Source organism: Triturus cristatus, chromosome 2_1 (assembly GCF_964204655.1).
Source record: "Triturus cristatus chromosome 2_1, aTriCri1.1, whole genome shotgun sequence".
Taxonomy (NCBI): Eukaryota; Metazoa; Chordata; class Amphibia; order Caudata; family Salamandridae; genus Triturus; species Triturus cristatus.
In genome coordinates this window covers 474,352,507-474,379,211 of record NC_140581.1, presented here as the reverse complement: position 1 = coordinate 474,379,211, position 26,705 = coordinate 474,352,507, and the positions used below count along the sequence as shown (strand labels likewise).

Genomic DNA, 26,705 nt, shown 5'->3' with positions numbered 1-26,705 from the left:
ACTACAACTGCGCAACCCCTCCCAAGCTTGACAGCTATTGATAAAATGCTGCAGCAGACAATTGGAGCCGTGGCCTCGGCCATAGAAAATACAGAGCGGCGTTTATCAATTACTCCTGCAATTCCCCCTTCTTCTCAAATAGTGGAGGATGTGTCAATTGCCACAACTAACGCCCCTGATCTTAATTCCTCTTTTATTTGTTCCTTCGCTGATCTACCCTGCGCACAGCCCACTACTAGTGATACGCACGCCTTCCAGGTTCCCAACTCCCCGCGTCACTCTCCTCCTAATAAGGCTCCTGTGACTCGTAATTTAGTCAAGAAACCTAGGGTTAGGAAGAACAAAACACTAAGGAAGAATAAGCCTCTAATTAATTCCTCTGCACCGATCGATAGTTCTCCTACCCTGCCCCCCACGCAGGCTCCTCTGTGGGCCACTCATATGATTTTAGATCTCCAGGCCCATATCGAACATCTACTTGGTTCCCATTTTAAATCCCTCCTGTCTAGGTTGGACAGATTGGTCTCCACCATTAACAACGCCGGCTTTGGCAAAACCAAGCAGCCTACAGACTCCACAAACTTCCCCCCTTGTCCTGTTCTCGCCGACAACAACGTTTCCGCCGCCACTGAAACCTTCCCTGCTCCCCCTCAAATAGTTGACATGATTGCTCCCGCTGCAACTATTTCTCTGACTAGGACTACAGACCCAGAAAGTTCCAGAACACAGAGGGAGATTACCAATGCGGGGGAAAAACATCCAGACAGTCGAGCTAGAGATCATAGAAATACTCTTACTGAAGGACCTAACACTGCACTACCCTGTATTGACTTGCCACCTGAATCTCTCCCGTATGTTGTTGTGCTTGCTGGTGTTCCCCCCCTACCTAAAGGGAAGAACGAGGATTTCTCGGATCTAAAAAACAAATGTATACACTGGTTCAATTTAAATAGCCCCCTCCCCTATAACATCTCTGGAGAAATTCTGGGTGTTCGGAGACTAGATTGGATTGGGCCTACTCCTAAGTCCATCATAGGAAATTGTGTCATTGTCAATTTTAGACATCCACTTGCTGTAAATTATATCTGCAACAGGACACCCTTTAGACCTAACACTCAAATTATCCCATTACATCTGTCATATTTCTATCCAGCCCCACAGCATAGAGTAGGACAGATCAGGGGTATGAGTTGGGCGGGGGGCCAAAATAAATTGAACGCTAGATCAGTGGAAGAGACCCAGAATATGCCCTTGTTGTCACTTTTTGCCCAAAAAAATAGATTCAGTGTGTTGGAGGAGGTGGACTGACCAGTCGTGTACTCGAGTCCTGTACCCCAACCTGACAAAGCTATGGGCGTCCAATCAGCTGTAGAAAAGGATAGATATGTGAGTGCAATTTTAGAATCTCTGCCAGCATCTTCTCCCCTGACCGCAAGAGTGGAAATAAAACTAACCACCCATGAAGACTTGGTTGTTCCCCCTGATGATCTTCTGTGTAATGTCAACCTTCTGGGCGCCACAACAGCAACAAACCCTCAAACAACTGAAGTCTGCACAGATTCTACGCCTGGCGACCCAGTAAATAGGAATAGAGCACTAGGCGAGGGAATAAAAATATTGTCTTGGAATGTGGCAGGGATAAAAAACAAGTTATCTAACTTGGAATGGAGTGATTTTGTAGGTACTCATGACATCTACTTATGCAAGAAACGTGGGCCACCGAAGAAAATTCAAGGATTGGTTATGCCACTTTCGACACTTTGGCAACCACAAGTGGCAGAGGGAGGCCTTCGGGTGGTCTTTCAATTTGGGTAGGGACTCATTTGGGAGCCCAGGCAACCGTGATTCCAACTAACTCCCTGGATGTTCAATGCGTCCTCTTAACCCTAAAAGACAAACCATCGGTTGCTTTAATAAACGTCTATTCAAGGCCAGTCAAGAATGGCCAAGAATCTGGTGTAATAGATGCATTAAAGCATTTTATATTGTCTTTAGACCCCCCACCGCAATTAATAATAGGAGGCGACCTTAACTGCCAATTTGAACCCCTTGAGTCTCCTAATATGGGCGAGCCAGACGAAGAAGATCAGTTCTGGCATATACGTGAACCACAGATGTCTCCTGTCAGAGCCTGGTCTCCGCTCGTCCTTCAAATTAAATCTTTAACTCTTGCACTATCCCTAAGGGCCTGTAATGGGAGATTGGAACCCGATTGCCCAGGCCATCCCACGTTCAACAGACCAGGCCAAAAATCTAATATCGACTATATATTAATGGAAGCAAGACATTGGGGCAATTTATTAGAGTTTGAAATCCACCCCAGGCAAGATAGCGACCACAACGCCCTTGTTCTGACTTTGAAACCGGGTAGTTTTGGTCTAACTAACTCTCCTCCCAATTCAAATAGCCCTATACTCCCGGTACTCCTTTCTAATAATAGGAGGAGAATAAAATGGCCCTATTTTTTGAAATCCCATGCTAACCTTGCGCAAGTATATCAGACAGCTTTGCCATCTCTTTCCGCAATGGGGGATGTAGGTATAGACAACTTGAGTGACTCAACTAAGATCCATACTCACTTAGTTAATAATCTGAGGGGCCTATTTAACCAAGTGGGAAACAAACAACACCAGCTTAGATCACACCCCTGGTATAAGGAACCCTGTAGAAAAGCAAAAAAGGACTTGCTCGCGGCAATCAAAGGTAACGACAGGACCAACATAAAGAAACTTCGTCTAGACTATAAGAAGGCTATCGCCAGGGGGAAGATGGATTGGGAGGAGCAAAGATGGGAGGATCTAAGATTAGCTCTTATATGTAGAGATCCTAAGGCGTTTTGGGCCACTGTGAACTCTGACGGGAATGGGGTAGTACCATCCCTTGTTGCTAACATAGCTCCACAAGTCTGGGAATCCCATTTTGGGGAACTGTATGGGGATTCGGAGGACCTTTCTTCTACAGACATGTCTCTCGAGTCTAGTTTGATGAGAGGAATTGATTCTAGTATATCTAATGCTGAGATTCATCCTCGCCCTTTTATTTTAGCACCTTCACATGTATGCCAGCCTCAACCATCTTTGATGGGTGTAGCCACTCCTGTGACAGAACTTCCTGTGGCTATCACTCTTAAAGAAGTAGAAATCGCAATAAACAAGCTCCTTTCTAACAAAGCACCTGGCCTGGATAAAATACCACCGGACTTATTCCGCTCCCAACCAAAAATCTGGGCCCCGTATTTGGTGGTACTATTCAATTCCATTCTGATGGGGGCCGCTTTGCCAGACACTTGGTTGGGCGCGGAGATAGTTCCCATATTTAAAAAAGGCTGCCCATTGAAGCCGGCTAATTATAGACCAATTAGCCTTATTGACACCACCCAGAAATTAATGGGCAGGATTATCTTGGATAGAATACAGGAATGGGTGGATGATAACAACATCTTGACTACATTACAGGCAGGGTTCAGATCTGGGATTTCCACCATTGACCAGATCTTCCGGCTCCAGGTTCTATATTGGAAAAGTGTGAGAGTAGAGGGTGGCAGTCTCTACCTCATCTTTGTGGACCTGCGAGCTGCCTTTGATCTTGTCCCAAGAGAAAAACTATGGGAAGTCCTGGCAGAAATGGGTCTCCCACCCTACCTGTTGGATATCTTGACTAGATTTCACAGTGGTAATTACGCCCAGGTTAGATGCGGGAGACACGGCGATTTATCCTCACGTTTTCCCGTAAGGAAGGGAGTGCGCCAAGGATGCGTTTTGGCTCCAACATTGTTCAGCCTATACATCAATGGTCTTGTTACTCACCTGGCTGATGTCCCTAATAATGACGCCCCAAGATTGGCTACCGGTAGAGTGCCCGCTCTGATGTTTGCCGATGATACTCTGCTGATATCTAAAACATCATCGGGCATCCAGCGCATCTTGGATGGTTTCCTGGCATTCTGTACTTCCAGAGGCTTGGAGATTAATCTAGAAAAGACTAAATTCATGATCTTCAATCCTCCCAAACAGACTCGACCAAATCCTACCTTAAATGGCTCCCCACTCGAGAGAGTCAGGACTTTTGTCTACCTTGGAATTACGTTGACCGAGAATTTTGATTGGGGACCTCAAATCGCAAAATCATGGCTGAGGCTGTCTCAAATAGCAGGGGGCCTTTGCAAAGTCCAGCAAGCCTCGGTATATAAACCAGCAGCTCCAGTAGCTGAAATATACCGATTGCAAGCTAGAACAGCTTCATTGTACGGGGCGGAGTTATGGGGCCATAAAAACATTGCCAAATTAACCCTGGTTGAGCAGGGCTTTATGAGAAGACTCGTTGGCCTTCCTGTAAGTACACCGCTCATCCCCCTACGCCTCGACCTGGGGCTAGAACCAATTGAAGACTTGGCAATTCTCCGACCCTTACTCTACTGGAAAAGGCTCTGGACGGTGCATGAACTGGCACCTTTCAGAGAAGAATTCCTAGAGGTCTGGCCATTAATTAAAAGTAAGAACATTTCATGGCTATCCCATATTAAGGCTCTCAGCATAAAGATCGGCAGGACCGATCTCTGGGAACTACCGGAGGTAGCCTGCATACGGATTTCTAAACCTGATCTAAGAGGCCACATAAGGGAGCTGAGATTAGCAACCTTACATGGTTCAAGCTCTTTGGGGAAACTCACTAATGAGTTTCTCCTAGTAAAACTAGAAACAAGAGCAGAGGCCTTTCTTGATGTAATTTATCCGTCTCTTGCTAGGAAGCTTTATTTGCAGTTGAGGTATGGTACCTTACCGCTTAGAGTATTCACCTGCAAATGGACAAGATCGGAAAATGCAGTCTGCCCGGCATGTAATCATAGCAGTGAAGATATATGTCATGTCTTGTTTTTTTGTCCTGCATACCATTCAATAAGGAAAAAGTGGCTCATTCCCATTTGCAAGAACTTAGGGTTTAGACACTGCATGCTCGCATGCAGGGTCTTAAGATATGATACTCACCCCCCAATTGTTTTTGCTATGTCTCGTTTTTTACATGGGTTCTGGCGCAGAAGGAAAAGTTTTCTTTAAACACTTTTGTCTTTTACCAAATGAGTCTTTTGATAACATCAGTTTAATACATTTTTTAACTATTGTATTAACTTGACATTATTTATTGTTTTAAATGAAATGTGCAATTTTCTTGTTATTTATTCTGTGCTTTTATGGTCTCCGACCGAAATAAAGTTATCAAAATGAATGAAAAAATGGTAATATGGTACTCCCCCACATGTCCTGGCTAAATCATCATCCCTCCTGTGTGCAGACTCGTGAGAGATACATGAGTGTTGGTGTTATGGGCCCCACCAATGAATGTGAGAGTGAATGAGTTAGCCTGACGTGTGGTCTGCGACGCGGGGTTGATATTTGTAAACCCCCCCCCCCCCCCAGTTTCGAGCTGGATCAACAGCACTGTTCCCAAATGTCAGCATATATGACTTGTGGCTAGCAAGATGACAATTAAATAGACTGTGGTCATTTGATTTGTGTGTTAGTTCCATTGCGTTATGAATACAACACTGCGCACGATTTTAGATTCACTCTGTATGGTACCTGTAGCTTCATACGTCCCTGCTGTGTTCTGGATATTTCCCGCCACGTTTTCACCGAGCTGCGTCTTCTCTTCGGGAAGTGTAGTTCACAGACTCTGGGCTGGGGGCTCAAAGTGCCGGAACGGCAAGCACAGGAACTACGACTCCCAATAGACCCAGCTGCCAATGTCCTTGACTCCGACCACACCCAGAAGGCGTCAAGACATGAGTAACTGAGAGAAAGAAACGCTAAGGCATTTCACGGGAGCGCAGAGGTGACTGTGAGTCAGGTGCGAGGGCGGCACCATGAGGTCTGGAGACGCCCACGAGGTTTCTGACTGCGACAGCGACAGGACCGTGGTGGAAGGCTCTGTTGTCGACAGTGATTTCGAAGAGGACGAGTTAAACGTGAACAGGTGATGATGAGGAGGCACACGGCATCTTTAACAAGTTCCTGAAAGGAGACCAGGGGGATAATGGGGAAGGGGCGGCTTAGAGAGACGATATTATGGTAATAGGCATACAGACAGTGCTGGAAATGAGGGCGCCAGACCGAGGCGGATCTGGCACCTTTTTTTAGCCACATCTCGAGACTGGATTCGGCTGGCAACAGAGAAATACTCAGATGTCCGGTGCACTGGGACATCTTAAGGATTTTGGGGGTCCTGGGCCACATTTATTTTGCGGTCCCCTGTTCCAAACAGCTTTGAGTTTATGATTCGATTTCAACTCTATCATACCCTCTTTTAACCAGCCAGGTTACCGGTGGTGCTCAGGCCCTCTGGTCCAAATTCATTTACATCTAACTTTCAAGGATAGTAGCGTGTGTTGTAACACAGCAGCATCTCACTAATTTTACTGCTGATAATTTCTGTGACACCATCCCATTTCTCATATTTGAATTCTTATTTTGATCTAAAAGAAACTTTTTTATGGATGTTGCATGAAACATAAACACATTTTTCTGCAAAACGTCTGTAATAGACTCTCACACATCAATCACATAAATCCTAAGTTAAAGAAAACCAGTACTTAAAACAATATGTTTAAGAATTATTTAAGGTCATCAGGGCAAGAACAGAGCTGCCTCTATCAGGGCCCCCTTGAAAGGCTTGGGACCTGGGCCAGAGCCCACTTTGCATATGCATTAAAACGTCTCTGCCGGTGCAGTTTGCCGTCATCTGGATACGTTCAGTACGCCCTCGCTGTGTGATTTGATTCATATTGCGGGTTTTGGTCAGGGTATCCTCCTGTCTTTTAAAAAAAAAAAACACTGACCATCTTGCTATTTGGAACAGCCAAAGAGCGGGCAGAGGAGAAAGAATTTGTGTAAAATTGCCAGGCTTATTTTTTAACATGGGAATTATTCTTCCTTGTGCACAATAATCCATTTTGATACAATTTCGAGCCCTCTTGTACTTTCTTAATGGTTTAGTTAAGTATTTGCACTTTTAGGTTATTTCAGAAGGCTAAACGTACCAGATTTCACTGCTTTTCTCCTCATTTGCACAGACCTTGATTGAAAATTCAGGCCAGGCTGGTGGGGAAAAAAATGGTCCGGTGGATCGCTGGTTGGGGTTGAGGAAAGGCTTGTGTTTTTAGTACCAGCTGGGCTGGAGATTAATATGCCATGTAAACAGCCACCAGCAGTCTGTTTCTTCGGGTGTCCTTTTTGTAATAATGAAAATATAAAGCCTCCAAGAGTTGTAAACTTTATTAACCTGGTATAGTCGACGGTCTATTCACAAGATCTAGATCAGTGGTTCCCAAACTTTTGACTCCTGAGGACTCCCATTGAGTCACTACTGGAAGCCGGGGACCCCCAAGCAATTTGTAGGATTTAAATTTCAAACATTAAAACAGTAATTCGAAAAAAATTAACACACGAGTGCACACAAAACAAATACTCAAATTACTAATGATTTTAGGTGCGTATTTACAAGCTCCTATCACCATGGGAACATCACTTTTTGAGACGTTCCCTTGGCGATAGGGGCTTCGCCTTATTTACAAGGCAGCGTTAAGCCACTTAACGTGGCTTAACGCTGCCTTGCAAATGGGACCCCCTTTCACCCAATGCTTAGCGTGAATGGGGTGGGCAGTGGGTGTTGCGGGCGTTTCCCCTGCAACACCCATTGAATTTGATACGGCCATTTCAAGATTTTTTTATGTGCAGGAAGGGGGACCTTCCTTTTACATAAACAATCTTCCCCTGTTAAGTGTAGCACCAGCGCAGGGGAAACAGAAGTGGCGGAGTGTGTTAAGCCAAGGAGGCTAACGACACTCTCCGCCACTTCTGTTGTATTTTATATTGAAAGAATATGCAAGAAAACGAAAAAAGTTAATGGGAAGGTTGGTGATGCATCTCCGTAATAACTTTTCAATGGTTGGTTTTATTTCGCAGTACGAGGCTCCTCCTCCTCCTCCTGCCAGGGCCAGACTGGAAATCCAAAGCAACCCTGGCAAATGATTTTAGACCAGTACCCATACGGCACACACCAAGTGCAGTGAGTGAGCCTGACCACTACAAAGGGGTCTTTGAGAGGATCTCCCCCCAAAACATTTAGGAAACAATGGTGCAGTCTACAACACGTTTATCATTATATATTGAATCGTATTAGCTTTTAAAGAATGGTAAATGAAGACCTGACTATGCACCAGAATACGACAATCTTTCTGGGGTGGTTTCAATGATTCCCCCACTATCACCCTCCAACAGTGCTTCTCATCTCCCCATAGCCCCTCTGTCACCTATATTTCACTTATAGCATCTCTCATACCATTGTAGGATGTCAGAGCACTTTTCATCACACACATATAGAGACAGTGAATCATACGTTTAAATCAGTGTATAGAATATGTTACATAAAGCAAAGGGGACTACAAGGTGTAGAATTCACGGCATTCATACTGGTAGGCATTTTTAAAGAGTGCTTGGTCTGGAGAAGCACAAACTCAGGATTCAGAACATAACACAGTGGTTAGCATTGACTTTAACAATAAAAATGTATTTCCACCCAAATAAACCTTTTTAGCAGCATCAGGATAATGAAAGACTGGGAGAAAACATACGTCACTAACTTGTACCTAGGCAGTTTGCAAGCAGCTGTTTGATAGTTTATAGGTCACTGTGCTAGATTACGATTGTCACTTATGAACTGCACAGTAACAAATACGCATATAAAATACTGTTTTTTAAAATGCATGGTACACGTTCTTTGCAATAGGCATATTAACTCTCTGTGCTACATTAGATAAGTCAAAGCTGCCACTGGACAAAACTCTCATCTCTCTCCAGCAGGGACATTAATCACTGGTGTTATCTTGCCACTTTTATTGTTCTTTGAAAACTGCTAATTAAACAAGATACTTTGCAGTGCTTTATAAACTGCAGTCAGTGACCCCTGGGGGCCCACGGACCACAGTTTGGGAAACACTGATCTAGATCATTGTTCTCCTCAAACTACTTGTCTCGCTCAACAGTTCGTGAATCTCGTCAGACAGTTCAGTGCATAAGGGTAGAAATAGAATTGGGAAGGGAAAGAATAGATTGGAACCATATAAAACAACAAGTTAATTATAACACATCTCTCTCCCTAAACAAAAGGAGCCTCAGCATTCCATGGCTCACAACAAACAGTTAAGCGCATGGGGAGAAGTAACGTAGAACATTAATAAAGGAACTACTATGTAAGGAAGCATTTCAAAATTATAATTTAAAATATAGCGACTCTTCCTTCCCTACGCGGAGGGAGTGAAAGTAAATAAATATTAAAGATAATTTTTAAAAAAGTGCAATGAAGGTCGTTACATTAATATCACAACAATGTTTTGATGCCATCTCCGAACTTCTTGGTACTTTGTCATCCTCAGGAATATTCCCACTTGTAGCTGAGGTGCCATTTCTCATTTGGACCTCATGTGCGAGGATTTGCTAAAGTAGTCGATAACAGCTCCAGGTCTTGCAAATCATTGGTGGCGGTGGTGTAATTTAAAAATGGTTGGATGTTAAGGCATGTCCCGTATTGCTGGTTAAGCACACCAGCCCAGCTTTTTCAAGGGTGTACTGGGGTATGCTTTCTAAAGAAAAGATGGCAAATTAGAGGGCATAGAGGTGCATTTTACAATATTGTACAAGAAAGAGCCGTCTGAGACTTTTCATCTCTCTCTACATGGCCTGCCATTGCAGGTGACTGTCACATAATGGATCAAACATTGTAGTCACAAGTCATTCTGGATGGACGTCTCAGCTTTTGCATATTGTATTATCCAATCACTTGGTGTAGTCTGCAGTGAACAATCCCCAGCTCCCAAGGGAAGTAGTCAGTGCTTAATTTGAGCTAGTGGTTGCAGGTGGAGTCTGCTGCCGCTTATTTTGACCCACAGCAAGAGAGAGAAAAACACAAACTTGGGAAAGTGGAAAGAGAAAGATAGAACAACATGTCTAAGAGGGAAAGCAGGAACATGCAAGAGTGAGTTAAAGGTGCTTGGTGGTGGATTTAAGCAGCATGAGGTTGAATCAAGACTATGCAGCCTTGGTATCCAGCATATCCTTAGTTTTGCCACTAGCAGCACAACTATAAAAAAAACAATAATTTTGCTCTCAACATTTAGAGTCTAGACCTGGCGATGAATAATTTAATCTGATTTTATTTTTGGTTAAACACCTACCTATGTTAGACACAGTGGCTAACATGCTTTCAAAACAGTTTTCACAATCTTGAGTCCATTCAAAGTGAATGCCCTTTTTAAAAAGCGATGTCATAGGTTCAACTTTGTAAGAGAAGTTATATACATATTTAGATTAAAACTTTGCTCAACCTTGGATGTACCTTAGCTCATTCTTATTACAAGGAGCAGGTGCTCTCTATATGGCTTCAACACGGCTTAAGTTAGGCTTAACCCCATCAGTGTTCCATTACTGCGAATATAAAGGCCTCATGCATTGTAAGCTCCATTACAGGTCATCGTCAACTGTCCACTGCAAGATAAAGATCCTCTGTCTCTTCAGAGGCCAACTGCCTATCCAAACAATCTATGGAACATATCAAACAGGTAAGTGCGTAAGGGGAGAAACAGGATAGGGAATTGGAAAGAAAAATGGAAGCATCTAAAATAAGTTAATTATAACACACATCCTGACTGGGAGCTCATTGGAACCTAAGCCTCTTGATGTCAGTGCCATCAAGTCACTCGCCCTGTTTCACAAATGCTTAATCGCTAAACTGTGACTTGGGGGCAGGTTCCTAACATTTTCATAATCAAATCTGTAACTAGACTGCACACAGAATTCTTTAGCAAGCACGTTAACCACCAGCGTTACTTTAGTGCTTTTGTAGCCTGGAACTTCCTGGGTACTCAGAGTTTTGTCAGACTCATTAGCTCTGTAAGCTATTTTAAAATGCAAATTGTTTGTGACCGCTTGAGTATGCCAAAAACGATTTATCACATTTGTCCTTCCCACCAATTTCTTTGGGGCAGAGTTTTGTAACAAATCAATATGTTGACTGTAAGACTCTGCTCCTCATGACTCCACCCATCATGGACTCCAACCCTTAAATCGTTTTTTCTCATGAAATCCCTTGAACATTTCACAAAGTTGTAACTTCACAGAGAAATGTGGTTTACTGGTATCTTGCATAGCATTTTTCTAAACGCACCTAAAAAAGTCTAATGAAATAACAGCAGTAGACTGGGTATAGCAGAAAATATCTCTTGGCAAGATCTTTTCTGTGAGACTAGTTTCGCTGGTATTTTGTAAGACTTATTTTTTTTTCTTTTCTTTTTTTTTTATACAACAAGATGTGTACTTGGGTAAAAATGGGTACACAAAATCATGTAATGTTTACTTATGAGAAATTGTGTAAGCCATAAATCGTGAATTTCACCAATGTAATTAAAATTTCATCCAGCCCTACCCTTAATCTCTAATTTAATTGGGATCTCGGAGTAAAATATTTTAATTTCCATTTCGGCATCCACCTATGATAACAGTAGGGATTATCCTAATCCAGTTGTTGGAGATTTTGTACTGGAGTAAGGGAGAACTTTAGGTCACCTGGAGTGAAGAGTATGTTAGGAAGAAATACTTTAACAAAGTTGAGAAATGATAATACTAAAAAGCTATCGATTTGCCTAAATATGCATTTTATATATATATTTTTTTTTTTACAACATAGTTCGGCGCAGCTTGTTACAGCTGTTGACACAGCATGAGTATGTATTTAAATGGATGGATGAATGTTGCATGGGGTGAAAGAACTTTATTTCAGCTATTTGGCCCAAAAATTTACTATTTCTTAAAACTGATTATTACATTTTAGGGCTTTCATTCTTAATTTGTTTTGAGGTTATGAATATGAAACTGTTTTATGTTACTGCGTATAGATGGTTTTTCTAACTTTTCCATAAAAAAAAAAAAATAGGTGGCGATGGTAAAGAGAAGGGTTTTTCATTGGTGAGCTCAGCGCTAGGTATGCAAGTCGGGCTTGCTCTGCTTGGACCATCCACACTATTCAGGGTGCTTGGGAATCTTGTGACTTAAATCAGGCCATGGCGCGCGATCTCCACTTACCAGAGAGCAATAGTAGAAGCGCCAGTTTAGTGATCTCTCCAGTTGGATTCCTCTCCTGCTTCTGGCTGCAGTTCTTCTCTGACTTGTTGGCCACAGCCGTTTTTGGCTCCTTTGTTGCTAAGGCGCCAGTTCCTTAGTGCAGGTTGTGGTCATCTCCTGCCTGCAGTGCTGAGTTTTGTCTTTTGCCCTCCGTTACGTGAACGCGATATTCTCATGCTGCTGCAGGGTCTGGGAGCGGAAACCAGAAGTGGCCCTTATTGGGGCGTTTTTGTCTTTAGAAAGAAGGGTGGAGCCTAAACTTTGTCAAACTGGTGTGACAGTAATATCGTTTATATTCAATTTGCCATTTCAATGTGGCTGAATATGAATGTTTTCTTCCTGTGTGCATTTACTGTTTTTCTTCTAGATGGTACTGCAATGCTTCAATCACTGCTTTACAATGCTGTGGGTCTGTATTGTGAAGTGGATTACTCACCCACTACTTTAGTTGTTATCCCTTGTTTTCTCCAGTTTTTTAGAAGACTTCTGAACAATCTGGCCTTGGAGATGTTTTCGTTCCCCATATCCTGGTCCACTGCTTTTTGGGCTGAGTCAGAGCCTGGTGCAATCTTCTGCTTCCTAAACAAGCGTCTTGGAAGCTTGCCACAGAGGTTTGCCATTCAACTTTTTTCTCCTTTGTGACCCATTTTTGGAGACCTCAGTCCAGTTCCAACTGAGTTTCTTCATGTCTGAGGAGAGTGGCTGTGGGGTCTTAGTGGAAGTAGAACCACGTCATAAGGTGTTAACACAGCATCCAGCTATTGTCAGGTTGCAATGACAATGCCCTGAAATCTTGGGTCCTAACTTGGTTGCAACTCTTCAACAGATGCAGGAACTTCAACATCTACAATTGGAGAATGCCATTTCAAGACAAATGGTGTCTAATTTGAGCTACGATCCTCTTGCTCTTTGAATTGTTGGGTGATCCAAACAAGTTGAAATAATCTTTTAATTCTGTTACTGTAGGGCTTTCAGGAGCTGCTGTTCCTTTGGCCGTGCCCCTGGTGGCATCTGCAGATCCTAATATGGATAACTATTCCATCTTCTTGACTAATTTTCAGAAAATGTTTGAATGCCAGTGCTTTGGTAGAGCATACCAAAATGACATTAATTAGATGAGGTTTAAGGAAGAAACTGTCTAATTCCTATGAGTGAATTGGTGGATATGGTGCTTATGATTGAAAACAAACTTCAAGAAAGATGATTGGAAGAACAAAGCAATAGCTCTACAGGGGTTTTGGACCTCCGTATCCTTTTCTACTTAGTAAGAAGAGTGAGAACACATGAACAGAATCCAGTTTGGTTTTGAAAAAACCACTGTAGAAATGAAATGCAGTAGGCCCTTTTAAAAGAAGTAGAAAAGGTTAGAAGAACGTGATCTGGGTTGTGCCTATAGTATGCTGATTCAGGTCATCTAGACTGCCCATGTTACACCTCAAAGAACCCTGTGAAATGCCATTCCCTATAATGGAGAAGAGAATGTGCACACAATGGCTACCTTGCATATGCTTTACAGGTAATTTGGATGAGAGGCTGTTTGTATCCCAAACTTTCTAGCAGGAAGGTGGATTAGTCATTTCACTTCCAGTCTTGCTTGATTTTGGTAACTGGAGCTGTCTACCTGGACTGTATCTGGTCTCAGAATAACTGTGTGTGTCTGAGGTAAAAAAAAACACACCTCGACAAGTGCAGTTGATGGAACTCCTACGTTTTCCAGAACAGTTGCTGAAATGTCTGTACCGAGAACCATTAATATTGTCTCACACAAAAAAACATTATCCTATGTTGTGATCTCTTTGCCCAATTGTGTTGTGATTCTAGGCCTTCCTTGGCTTGAGCAATATAACCCATATATCAACTGGATAACTAATCCCTTTTCACTTTTCTAATTGTTCTGTCAAGCATATTGTTATGATTCAGGAGATTGTTGGGCACCAGTACAAACTTACAAAGCAAGCCAAAGTTGCATCTTTGGCTCTTGTTCCATACATTCCAAGATTTGAGCTTTCTCTCCGACACAGAATTAGATTGCATCTCGCTGATTGTTCAAGGTGCACTATTTTTTTTGTTGTTGGTCAAATTAATTTATTTTTGTGAAAAGAAGAAAGAAATGCAGAAGAAAACTTGCAAAGTGAGCTAGTAACCATATCCACCTCTCTTGCTGGGGCGACTCTGTCAAAATAAAATTCAAGAACTTTGGCACAGCATTGATTATCGCAGGGTGAATAAGGTGACCATTAAAGGCAGATCTCCTTTGCACCTCATAAAATACATTTTGGAATCCGTTTGGGGAACACAACCGTCACTAAACTAGAGTGTAGCGAGTGTGCTATATTTTACAGATTAATGGATGCGACAAATGAAATGCAACCTTTCTGATGACATTTTTTGCATTTTAAATAACGAGTATTTCACGTTGGACTATGTAATTCCCCAACAATCAGTCTTTCAACGATTAGTTGATCACATTTTTGCATACAGTGTAAGCTCATATCTAGTATTATATTTGATGGATACACTTATTTTCTCGAACAATCCAGATGAACATCACAGACCTGTTGCATCGGTTTTGGATCACTTGCAACTATGCCACATTTTAGATGTTAATTTAGAAAGAAAGCAGTTGATTATGTGGGGTTTCAGATATCTGCCCAAAAGAATATCTATGAACGAAAGGACATTGCTGGCTTTTTAAAATGGCCTCAGCCCATAAATGCCAGAGACTCCGTTTTCTTGGGTTAGCCAATTTGTATCTGCATTTCATCAAGGACCTTGCTCATACACCTTCATCTGAAACACTCTGAAGAAAGAAAGCCAATGGTCGGTGTTTCAGTGGACCGAACCAGCAGATAAGACCTCACAGTTGAAAGAAGCTTCTACCCAGGTTCCAATTGGTAGACCTCTGGATCCTTCTGAACAATTGTAGAAACAGATGCTCAGACAGAACAATATGGGTTGTTTTTATGAAGTTCAAGAATGCAGTAATATAAGGATTCCCGTATTATATCTGTCTGCTATCCTAACTTCTTTGAGCATAACTATTGAGTGCTGGAGAAGTAGCTTTTGGCTATGGGAGATGCCTGTGCTTAGTGGCATTCTCTTGATTGGAACCGTTTCTAATAAGAACGTACCATCAACATTTACAATTTCTATAGAGGTGTATGTTCCAACACAATTAACTAGCTAGATGGGCCTACTTCTCTGCTTACTATGATTTTCTCTCCGCTTACACTCCAGATTCAAAAGCATCTTGATGGACACCCTCTGCAGAAGTGTACAACATACATATTCCTCTAGTGGGTACAGTGTAATCATGGTTACTTTAGATACTGTCTCAAAGATGACACTTTGTTCACCTTTTAAGAGCATTTCCTCAACTCCTGATATGGCCGAGTGATTCATCATAGACCTATTTTGTCTGTATGGTGTATCAAGCATCAGAGTTTCTTAGAGGTAAGCGGTGTGTGGCTCCTTTCATGTCCTTCCTTTTGCCAGACGTTTCAGTGCCAGCAGTGCTCCACACAGATAGAACTCAGCCGTTCTAGGTGGCGATATATTGGAACAAGGAGTGGCAGTTCCGTAAAAGAAAGCTAAATAAAGGGAACATTGTGGGATCTCACCCCTAACAAGAAAAAAACAAGCATTGGGATAGCCAATAGGTCTCGCCTTTGGGAACTTATAAGTATTTAATTATGCAGCACAATATCATTGCTGCAACATCAACTGTTGAATGGCTAAACACTTCTAATGTCCTAAAGGCGAGACCTATTGGCTATGCCAATGCTTGTTTACTGTGTGTTTGTGTAGTTCTTAGAAAAAGCCGTGCTTAGGGATAGGAGCTGCACTAAATGTGGAGGAAGTAGTACCCAGCAGTTTCTATTGGATGGCCTTTGCTCTATTATTGAGTTTTACTGAATTGTATTCAAATGAACGAAGAGAGAAGAGAAATTGTATGATTTTGTTTTTATAAGGGCACTTTTTTTTTTACGCTTGCAGTGATGAGAACCCCACATTTCTTACTGCTACTCCTACTTAAAAGAAACCACGTGAGAAAAGCAACCACCAAGAAGACTTTAAAATAGGATAACTTTAATTTCATTCTGTAATCGCTGACCATAAAATGTATGTCCTAAAAATATACTTTAAAATAAAGCAGCATTAAAAATGGATACATTTCCAATTCAAAATTATGAATATTAATGAAACTGCTTTCAGAAAAACTAAAACAAATTGATCAAAATGTTCAAAGCTAAAAATAGTAAATAAACGTGTACTGCTAGCGCAGAGGCCTGGGTGGGCAGTCAGAGCACCACCTGGTCTCCTATTCATCATGAAAATATTCTGAAGAGGTAGGATAGCTGCATTTACTACTTCTGACTAGTGCTCTCGTGTTATTAATCAAACCTAGGCTACACTCAAACAAAAAGACCAAAGGGTTGCGGGAATTACAATACTAGATTCTTATCTGAAGGTCAAAATTATTAATTTAGAAAATACATAATATATTAAAAAGAAAAAAAGAAAATCTAACCAATGCCAAAATTGGTAATGACGATCAACAGAACCATTCTGAAACTGGGGTCTGAAAACAAGACTGCGTTTGCAACAAATTCTCTCGTCATTGCTATCACGACCAGGACGAAAACTAATACAAAAATCTTTACATTTACATCAAACACATATTTGTGAACCAAGTTAAACTTTGGGCTGGTAGGCTTGTGTATTAATTGCTATGAAGTCCCCCGATATATGCATCCAGGTGTACTGAGACAAGGTGCAAGTTGACGCGCTCTCCGTGTACAGGGCCACAAAGTATAAAACACTGATAAGATGTATCTTCTTGTCTCATTCCAATGAAGAGCTACTTCATCAGTCACCATCAAAATCGGATAATGATAAACCCGTTCTCCTAAAGTTATCTCTATAAAGGTCCATGGAGAGAGAATTTTTTTTAAAATACTTCCCTCCCTGCATGGACTAAAAATATAGTCAAACCAGTAGCTCCAGGAGGTAGGCTTGGGGTAATGAAAAATTGCCCAGCTGTATATGGTCCCAGTGTGGTTCTTGCCTCAGGGACCCCAAAACATAGCGTTCATGGCTCTAAATATGTGGCACATGGATTTAAAAATGCTGCTCACCTCGTTCAGCCGATATGGTTAGGTGATCACAACCCCTTTAAATATTTATTCAGCCGCCTCTTTTTTGTGGCCAAAGGGATTGAGATACTTCGCTAAACTAACTGTTGGTTGTTAGTGACATTAGTGCAATCCCCTAGCTCCGACTTCTAAAATCTAAGAATGCAAAGTATGTCCTGAGCATGTTAAATGGTGCTGTGGAGGTTAATCTGCATGTGATTTTACCGGTACCTTGTGGTAAGTCTGCACTCAATCACCATGGACAGTACTGTGAGCACGCATGTTTACATGTCATGATTAGCATGCAATTTCGAACACAAATTCTATACAGGCATTTGTCTCTTAACAACAATTTGTTGAACAATTCTTTAATTTGTTTTTTGACGCATTATGCTCTAGGTTTACTAAGAGCATACATCTTTGTTTACAGGGAGAACCCCCTGAAGAAGGGCTAGTCCCGAAATGCATCGGGGATTTATTTTTCTGTGCATCTTTAAAAGCTTGCATATTGGATTCTAAAGAAGAATAGATACATACATTTTGAATCAAGGAATGAATTTCTTTACTATTGAAATATCATGCAAATAAGCCAGAGTTAAATACAACCAACGGGCAGTTGACTTTTGAAAGCGAATCCTTTTCGCGTTGTAGTGCTTACATGGGTGATCCTTCCAGTGGTGAAGGATTTTTTCTTTTACAAATTATCGCTACGCCTCAGTGATCGGGAGCAGCACCCAAACTGTTTGAAATTTTGAATTACGCTTAGTAATATTCAGACACAGGAGTGCGACCGTTCTCCACCTATCATTCTTATCACGCTTACTGATCACAACAATCCAGCACCCAACTGAAGAATGTCATAAGAAGATATTGCTAACATCACTGGCAACAAAGCAGATACATTTGGATTTACAAGTGACGATACGAATCGCATTTACTCTCTGATCCAAGAACCAGAATGCGCGTCTACAAGTACAGGATCAATACAGTCCAATATTAAACAACTGCTATTGGCAGCTAAGGGAGAGGTCAACCAGCGGCTAAATGCTAGCACATTGATACGTTAGCGTAAAGTGCAAAGGATACCCAGAGGTCTGAGGATACCGCTCAAGTCTACCCTATGTAAAAATAACACATGTTTCACTGAGCGATGGTACGGTATTCCTAATAAATGCTCTCTAGATTTGATTCTACTTATCGTAGAGGAGCTATCTAAAGCACTGGAAGAACTTGAAGAAGAGGTGGCTCAATTGAAAAAAGAAATCGGTGACAAACTGTCAGCAGAGGAGTGGAACAAGACGCTCAAAGACATAAACTCCCAGCTTGATAAATACAAAACAGAAATTAACGAGTGGAAACTCTGGAAATTTAAATGAGATACTGTTGACTACAAATTAGGGGAGGTCTACAGTTGGGCAGAGGAATACGCCTCTCGAAGACAGCGACGGCAGTTTGGTAATAGATCCACTGAAGAAACCTCTTCTTCGGACGAATCTCAACCAAGTTCCCAGTCCAATACACAGCCAAGGGGGCCACCGCCCAGAAATACTAATTCTGACAAAGACAACATACCTTCAACTTCAAATACAGGTAGTGCGACCACGGTCCCATTTAAAACCCAAAAGCACGTACCAGGCACCGGTGAGTAATAAAGTTTTAGACTCATTTGGGACGGTAGTACAAAAAGAACTACAAGACATATTTAAAATCAAGATGAACAGAAGACACAATCTAACATTAAAAGAAAGAAAAGCTATTATCAATCTGGCCAAAAATGATGATATCCCATGCTGTAAAGCTGACAAATGTGGAGCACACGTCATTTTGGACACAGATTTTTACCTTAAAAGCGTGCAAGCACACGTTGCAGATGAAAACGTCTACATGAAGCTGAACTCCAATCCCACTCATGAATTTACCAAAGTGTTATCAACAATCATTGACAAAGCCTTAAACATGGGGACAAAAAATTCCTAATCAAAGACAACCCAAGCACGCCATATTTAGATATGATCCCGAAAATACACAAAAATTTGCAAAAACCTCCATTCAGATCGATTGTAAGTACTCGGAATTCAATACATGAACCCATCGGGAAATATATAGATCGTCATTTACAACCATGTGTTCAGAAGATCTCAACATACTTGCAGGACACCACGGACTTCTTAATTAAACTGGGAGAAGTAGCGTTGAATGAAGACATCGAATACATTCTATGCACCATTGATGTAAAATCCCTATACACTTCTATTCCACACAACTTGGGCTTACAGGCAATGGAGTTTTTTCTTCTGAAAGGCAATAAGAGCGAAGATCTGAAAGTATTTTTACTTGAACTTATGCATTTCACCTTTTATCACAGTTATTTCACCTGGCAGAACCAATTCTTTACCTAATTAGCTGGCACTTCCATTGTAGTTTTCTACGTTACTTTGTAAATCCGGCTGGGTTTCGTAACGCTGTATATATTTCTTTGAATCCTACCACATGGTCTATATTCGTTTGTATGAGATATATACTCTTGAACACTTCGCATCACACTTGTATGTCACTATTGAATATGTTGCACTATTTCTGCACTTATTTCACGCACTAACTCGTACAGTAATCTGAGGCGCTGTTTAATTACTTAGTATTCACACTACCCAACTATGACTCCCTTCGTTTTACACGCATTACGCGGACATTGGGGCATAGCCATCCACTGCTGGCTGCATCAGTGCCATGTTAACCGAGAGCTTACAGCACTACTCTTTCATTGAGAGTGTTAAATATTTTAATATTTTCTCTCTCCATTTCCAACAATATCTTATTCTTTCTCTCACCATCTCTCTTCCTTTTTTTTCATATCGGCACCACGATGTCTCCGTGAGTTTGCTCTCACTTCTATTTTTCTTATTTCTGTGAGTCTGTTCTCCTATACATTCGGGAACTTAACTCTACCATTTCTAAGGGCAATGAAGCAGCTTAATGCTGCTTTACTACTACTGGTATCAAATATAGCTGCAAATCAGTAAGTCACTGTCATAAAATTACAGTAAAGCACCAGTGTACATTGACACGGTTACATGTATGTTTACATTACCGTAAAGCACAATCACTGTTTTTCGTTTTACTGCATACTGCAACACTTTTCACTTACCTGCCTATTTAAGTTGTTACTTGCACGTAGCGTGTTTATGTGATCAAGGTCGCAGGTCAGCGACCGAAACGCGTCGTGTGGACCGCTTTTGGCTTGTAAATAAACCCTGGATTTCACCCGCTGCTGTGGTCTGTGCCCGTGTGTTCCTTGCGAAAGGCTGAAATCACTACGGGACTGTTTGCTGATATATATATATATATCTCATCACATTTGTATACAAAGATTTTGTGAGCTCCAGAGTAAGACAAAACGGAAACAATAAGTTACATACATAAACCCAAAGACCTACAATGACATCTGAAAAAGTAAACACTTGCACACAATCATACTTCACACCAAGTGCAGATCAAAATACAAACATGACAAATCAAAAAGAATCTAAAATAATACAATAGAGACATTTGCCCCAAAAACTTTTTGAAATGGAATTATTCCAATAAATATAGACAGAGGTGCGCCGACGTGTGTTTCGGTAGTCACAGTGTGGTAGAAGGGGTGAACCACAACCTTAATCGGGGCGCTGTCTACATTCAGAAGTCGATGACACCTATCATAAATTTGGGTACATTCACAGAATAATGATTCAGGAAATGGGGCTCACAGTAACATCCAAGAACTGACTTGAGGGGTTAAACTCGAACGGGCAAAACCGTAATACTTAAATAATAGTCCACATCCAGGGGGGCGTGGCCAAGTAAGATGGGGGGGCGTGGCCAAGTAAGATGGCAGAGCGGTTGTGACCCGACTCCGCTCCGGGCCCCACCGATTGTTTCCTCCGCTTTCCAGTAGCCTGGTGACTAATGGATTTACCCCCTGGGCGTCGTGGCTGTCCGTGAGCCGGATGGCCTGCCAGCGCCGAGAGATTGACCGCGGCTTTCCGCAATTTTGTTGATGAGGCGGTGTACATGATCTCACGGACCCGCCGCGGACTGAAGTAGGGGCCTGAGCGGGACTCCCGCAATTTGCCACGACGCGGGAGGCGGCCATGGGGGGGGGGGGGGTGCTCCGCTGTCCTGCCTTCTGCTGGGCCCGGTCCTTCAGGTGCGGGGAGTGCCGGCGGTAACCGCGTCGCCGCCATTTCGCGGGTCCCCCGGCACTGGCGCTGCGATGGCAGAGGAGTGCTGACGGTGAAGCGGTGGTAGGGGAGCACTCTGCCTGAAGTTTTGGAGGATCCTTGGGCCCCATCCCCCGCAACTGGAGCGCCCTGCGGTTTTAGCTGCACTGGAGGGACAGGAGTGTTTCACAAGGGCTGTGCCCGACCCTAAGATGGCGACGTGGCAGAGACAGGCACCGGTGGTGGCTTAGCAATCAGAGCCTTGATGTTGTATCAGCCTCCCAGCAATAGTGCGAGGAAGCGGTGTGTCGCACTTTGGAGGGGAATCCCTTGGGAGTCTGCGGCGAGACTGGTTCCCTTGCTTTCTGGTCCTCAAGAGCATACCGGGGGACTCCATCGCGAGGGGGAAGCACGTGACACCCCTTGGCCTCTTGTTATGCTTCCTTCTGGTGGGGGCTGGAGCATCCTGGGGACATAGAGTTCGAGCGAGTGGGGTGGTGCCCTGATGCCCCCCATAAAGAACTTCAATAAAGTTTCCCGGTACTTTAGGGCGCCTGAGAAGGTGCTCCCTCCGGCGGAAACCACACCGCTGCTGGCTATGGCGCTTACGCGTGATGATCTAGTGGCCACTCTTCGTGATTTCAAAGCGTAGTTGTGTTTAGAGATCAAACAAGACTTGCAGTCCTCGGTGGACCACTTGAAAGCGGACCTCACTGAGAAGCTCACCACCCTCCGGCAAGATGTGGACGCAGTAGGCACTCCTGTTCTGGAGGTGGAGGAACAGGCGAGGGACCTGGCGTCGGCTACTTCAAAGGTACAGGATTCGCAGCAGGCGCTCCAAACCCAACTTCAGCAAGTCCTCCTTAAGGCGGAAGACCTGGAGAACAGGACCCGACGGGAGAACATTCGGATCCGGGACTTGGAGGAGGGGCGGAAGGGACTGATCTGGAGGCGTTTGTGATTGGCCTCTTCGAAGAAATCCTCTCCCCACAACGTCTGAAAATTAAGCTGGACAGGGTCCATCGTGTGGGCGTGTTACAGGCGGGAAGCCGTAAGCGTCCGAGAGATGTCTTGGTCAAACTCCGTTCTTTCAAAGTGAAGGAAGCGATCTTGTCTGCGGCCAGGAAGAAGAAAGATGTGTCCTTTCAAGACCATAGATGCTCTCTCTACCAAGATCTGGCCCCCGCGACATTGGCCCGCTGGTAAACGTTGCGGCTGATCACCTCCAAACTGCAAGAGGATCACATTCGCTACGGCTGGACATTCCCCTTCGGCCTTACTTTTGAGTTTCGGAACAAGACACACCATGTCACTGAGCTCTCTGATGGCCTCCGCATCCTGGGGCTGCCTTCCGTGGAGGACCTCCCGGCTTCGGGGGCTTCGGCGGGGGCGGTGACTCCCGGGAGACGCTCCGGATCTTGGCACAAGGTCACAAAAAACCGTTAATACGTAGTCCTTTTCTCCTGGAGAACCTTTTTGCCGGTTTGTTGCATGGCTGTATGGCGGCTTGATTCTCCTACCGGGGGTGGCGATGCTGTCAGCTGCGGTCCTTTGGGGTCTGAGGGGGGGGCCGCCATGGGTGCGCCTGATTTCTGTTGAAGACATTTTAGACATTGAGGTTTCCATTTTCGCCCATTCAGTATAATGCTTTTCACCAGTTTGTACGACTTCACAATCTGGGGGGTGCGGTTCTTGACCGTGCTACCCATTATTTCTCCTATGGTTTTTGGGGGAAGTGTGCGCTGAGGTTCCGTTGGCCTTCGGGGCACCAGTTTATGGGGAAGTTGGGGTGGGTGTGTGGGGGGGGGGAGGGGTTCCGGTGGTGCTTTTGTGGGTTTGTTTTTCTCTTTTTCCTGGACACCTAACTCAACTCAGCGTGGTTGTGGGGGCGGAAGGTGGGGATGTGGTCCAGGGAGGGGTTCATTCTATTCTACTGAGAGTGGCTGGGTATGAGTGGGTAGGATCTGTGGGCCCACATGGGAGGGGGTGGAGAGTGTTCCTTGCCTGATGGTTAACGTAGCTTCTTGGAATGTTAAAGGCTTGAACTCCCCACAGAAACGTCAGAAAATCTGGAAATATCTTGTGGATCGCAAATTTGACGTAGTGGCATTGCAGGAGACACACCTACTGCGTGCCGAGGTCACTAGGCTCCGCCACAGAGCATACCCTCAAATCTATACTTCGTCCGCCTCTACTAAACACAATGGGGTCGACTTACTTTTCCACAGTTCTTCGAACTTTCAACCTGACACTGTTAAGTTGGATCGTGATGGGCGTCTGCTTATGGTTAAGGGGAGGCTGCGGGGCATGCTGTGCACACTCATCTCATTGTACGCACCTAACTCGGGTCAGTCTAAGTTTCTCTCCACCGCTCTCGATCAGATAGGGGGATTTGCGGAGGGCCCCATTATCCTGTTGGGGGATTTTAACTTAGCTTGGCATGGGACCCTAGACAGTACCAGCGCTAACGGGGCAGCAGCCACCACCTTCTCTGAAGGGGCTAGACAGAAATTATCGTCCCTTGGTTTATGTGACGCATGGCGTTTCCTTCATCCTACCGCAAAAGACTATACTCTCTTGTTTGAGGCATATGAGCTGCAGATCACACACTTAGGATAAGATCGCCATCTGGTGTTGGGCTCGGATGCTTGCAGGTTGTTGTTGTCTTCGGAAGAAGTCTTTTGGTCACGAGATAGGTGACTCCTCCCTTGGACTACAGTGCGCATGGCCATCCACTCCATCCTCAGATTGTTTTTTTCCGCCATTGGGTTCGGATGAAACTTTTCCCCTCCGGTAGAAAACTTCTAAACCAAGCTTTTCGAAGCGAAAAACCTTTAGAATTTTCATCGATACTCTTTTACTCGACATCGAATTCATTGGGCCGGTTCCGGACGTCGACACGGGCGATTAAACCTATCCGCGCTGTGAGGCCTGCGGCTCATGGAAAGGACGCAGTTTAAAAAATGCCCCCAATGTGGAGCAAAATTCCCGCACAGTGACCATCACAAGGTCTGCAACCTGTGCCTGTCGCCGGAACAAGACGAGTCCAGCCTGCGCCGCATTCCGATCCAAGAACACCATTCGGGATCGGAGAGCTCGACACCATATCATGGCACACAGACCAGCTCCGGAACCAGAGGACATCTTTGATGGCCCGATGTCCCGGAAGAAGATTCCGGGAAACTTCACATTATATCAGAAGCAGACTACTCCGACGACCCCATTACTCCGGGGCAACGCGTGAGTACCGATGTCCCTACCCCAACCCCTCCAAAAAAGGCATTGGTCAAGACTTCGCCAGCTGGCCCCAGTCGTGACCGAAAACAACCTTCAGAAGCCCCGCCTTCGGGCTTGGCTCCGAAGAAATACAAGCCTTCAGGTGGCTCGGGCCCGAGCAAACCACATATTATTGTACCCCCAGCACCTTCGGCACTGAAGACACAAGACCTCTCGGCACCGAAGCCGGCTCCGGCAAATTTGGCACCGAAACCATCGAGGCCCATAGACAAGCCGGCACCGAAAGCTCCCAAGCTTAAAGACTCCATTTCGGCACCGAAACCTTAATCGGCACCGAAACAACTGGCTAAGGTCTATACTACACCTCCTAAAGACTCTACCGATCACACAAAACATAGATCGGAACCGAAAAAATCGGCGCCAAAGCCTGTTCCTGAAGACCAAGAACTTTTCCACCCAAATCCAATGCAAAAAAGGATCTATATTAATCCAAAAACTGGACATGTCACTGCTGTGCCATGTAAGAAAAGGAAGCTAGACACACCTTCTCTAGCTCCTGTAAAGAAGAAGGACTCAGCCACTTCACCCATTCCTCCTTCCTCTCCTGTACGACCTCTTACCCCACCCCTCTGCCTCCACCACCATTACCTCCACCATCTCCTTCACATACACCACCTCCACAGGATGATGATGATGATGATGACCTAAGGGGAGGGGGTGATCCGGATGATCTTAATGATCCTTTCACAAATCCGGATATTGTACCATTGGACGACTGGGCTTACCCTCTGCCTGATGTACCTGATCCTACTACATACCCTTCCAAACCCTCGCCTCCAGATGACCACCTCGGGTTTGGACAACTAGTACACAGAGCAGCACTTTACCATGGCGTCACCATGCACTCGGATGCACCCGAGGAAGACTTCCTTTTTTTTTTTTTTTTTTTTTAAAAACCTTTATTGAGCATGAAGAAATAGTACACAGCAGTACGCCTACATCCTGAATGATCAGGCCGGCAGCGACAACATGCAGTGGGGGCATCGATGAACACATTTTGAAAAGCAATCACTGGTTTACACAGCATGTCGCCTACAACCCAAACGGGCCGGCCGCGTAGCATAGGAACTAGAACTGTGTAGGCATGTAGTAGTGGACAATCAGAGCTGCATGAAGTGATCCAGCATGAGGAACATGAGGTTTCATTCAACTTTAATAACGGAACCAAACAAGTGCTACATAAACTGTGCCCTTCCAGCAGAGATCCAGCACACCCAGCACGAGGCATTCATGGCAGTGTGACGCTTGGCTGTGCGGGTCGCGTATCACGCTATGGCACGCAGGCATCAACCAGGGTGCCGACGTCCCGCGCCCCAAGGCACCGTCAAGTGAGCTGGGAGGGCATGGCAATGGCCCTAGTAGAGAGCATGACATGATGCTGCTTCCTGTAGTGTCGTGCATGCTATGCCGTAGTGGGGTGGGGGGGGGGGGGGACAATAAGCTCGCAGCTCCCTCCACCCGCATATCCCGTGAGTGTTAGGCGATTCCACGGGACGTGTGAAGCCCAGCCGAGTGTAGCGAGAGCGCTGGCATAGCATGTATGGGGAACTAAAGGAGTGCGGGAGGGGAGGGGGCTAAATCAGTGTCAGCTGGCAGTGGATTAGGTGCTGGAGCCGACGAGGTGGACCGACCCTCCACTGGCACATCCCCACTCGCGCCTGACGTGGGCTCATCTGGGAACTGCATTTTTAGAAGATACGCAGTGAGAGGACCCCAAAGGTCCTTGGGGCGCGATTTGTGAGGTAGAAGGTCCGAATAGTTGTGCAGTTGTTCCTGCCAAGTTGTCATCGTATCCAGCCAAGTTTTGAATTTAGGCGCTGGTCCTCGCCCCCACCTGCACGCGACATGGCGTTTTGCCAACAGAAGGCCCATCGCGAAGAATTTCCGGTGCGCCTTAACAGCGGGGT

General features: G+C 44.3%; 2 protein-coding genes across 2 annotated transcripts in view; one reads left to right on the top strand and one right to left on the bottom strand.

Moving 5' to 3' along the window:
* The window catches only part of GCNT4 (glucosaminyl (N-acetyl) transferase 4), a 407,197-nt gene extending 401,602 nt beyond the window's left edge, over positions 1 to 5,595 (bottom strand). Inside the window, exon 1 of the mRNA XM_085632303.1 lies at positions 5,577 to 5,595. Within this exon, the coding sequence (XP_085488429.1) occupies positions 5,577 to 5,588 (12 nt within the window). The 5' untranslated portion in view covers positions 5,589 to 5,595. The remainder of the gene's footprint in view (positions 1 to 5,576) is intronic.
* A 265-nt stretch (positions 5,596 to 5,860) lies between these two features.
* Positions 5,861 to 26,705, top strand: part of ANKRD31 (ankyrin repeat domain 31) — an 836,109-nt gene continuing 815,264 nt past the window's right edge. Inside the window, 1 exon segment of the mRNA XM_085640155.1 lies at positions 5,861 to 5,970. Within this exon segment, the coding sequence (XP_085496281.1) occupies positions 5,861 to 5,970 (110 nt within the window).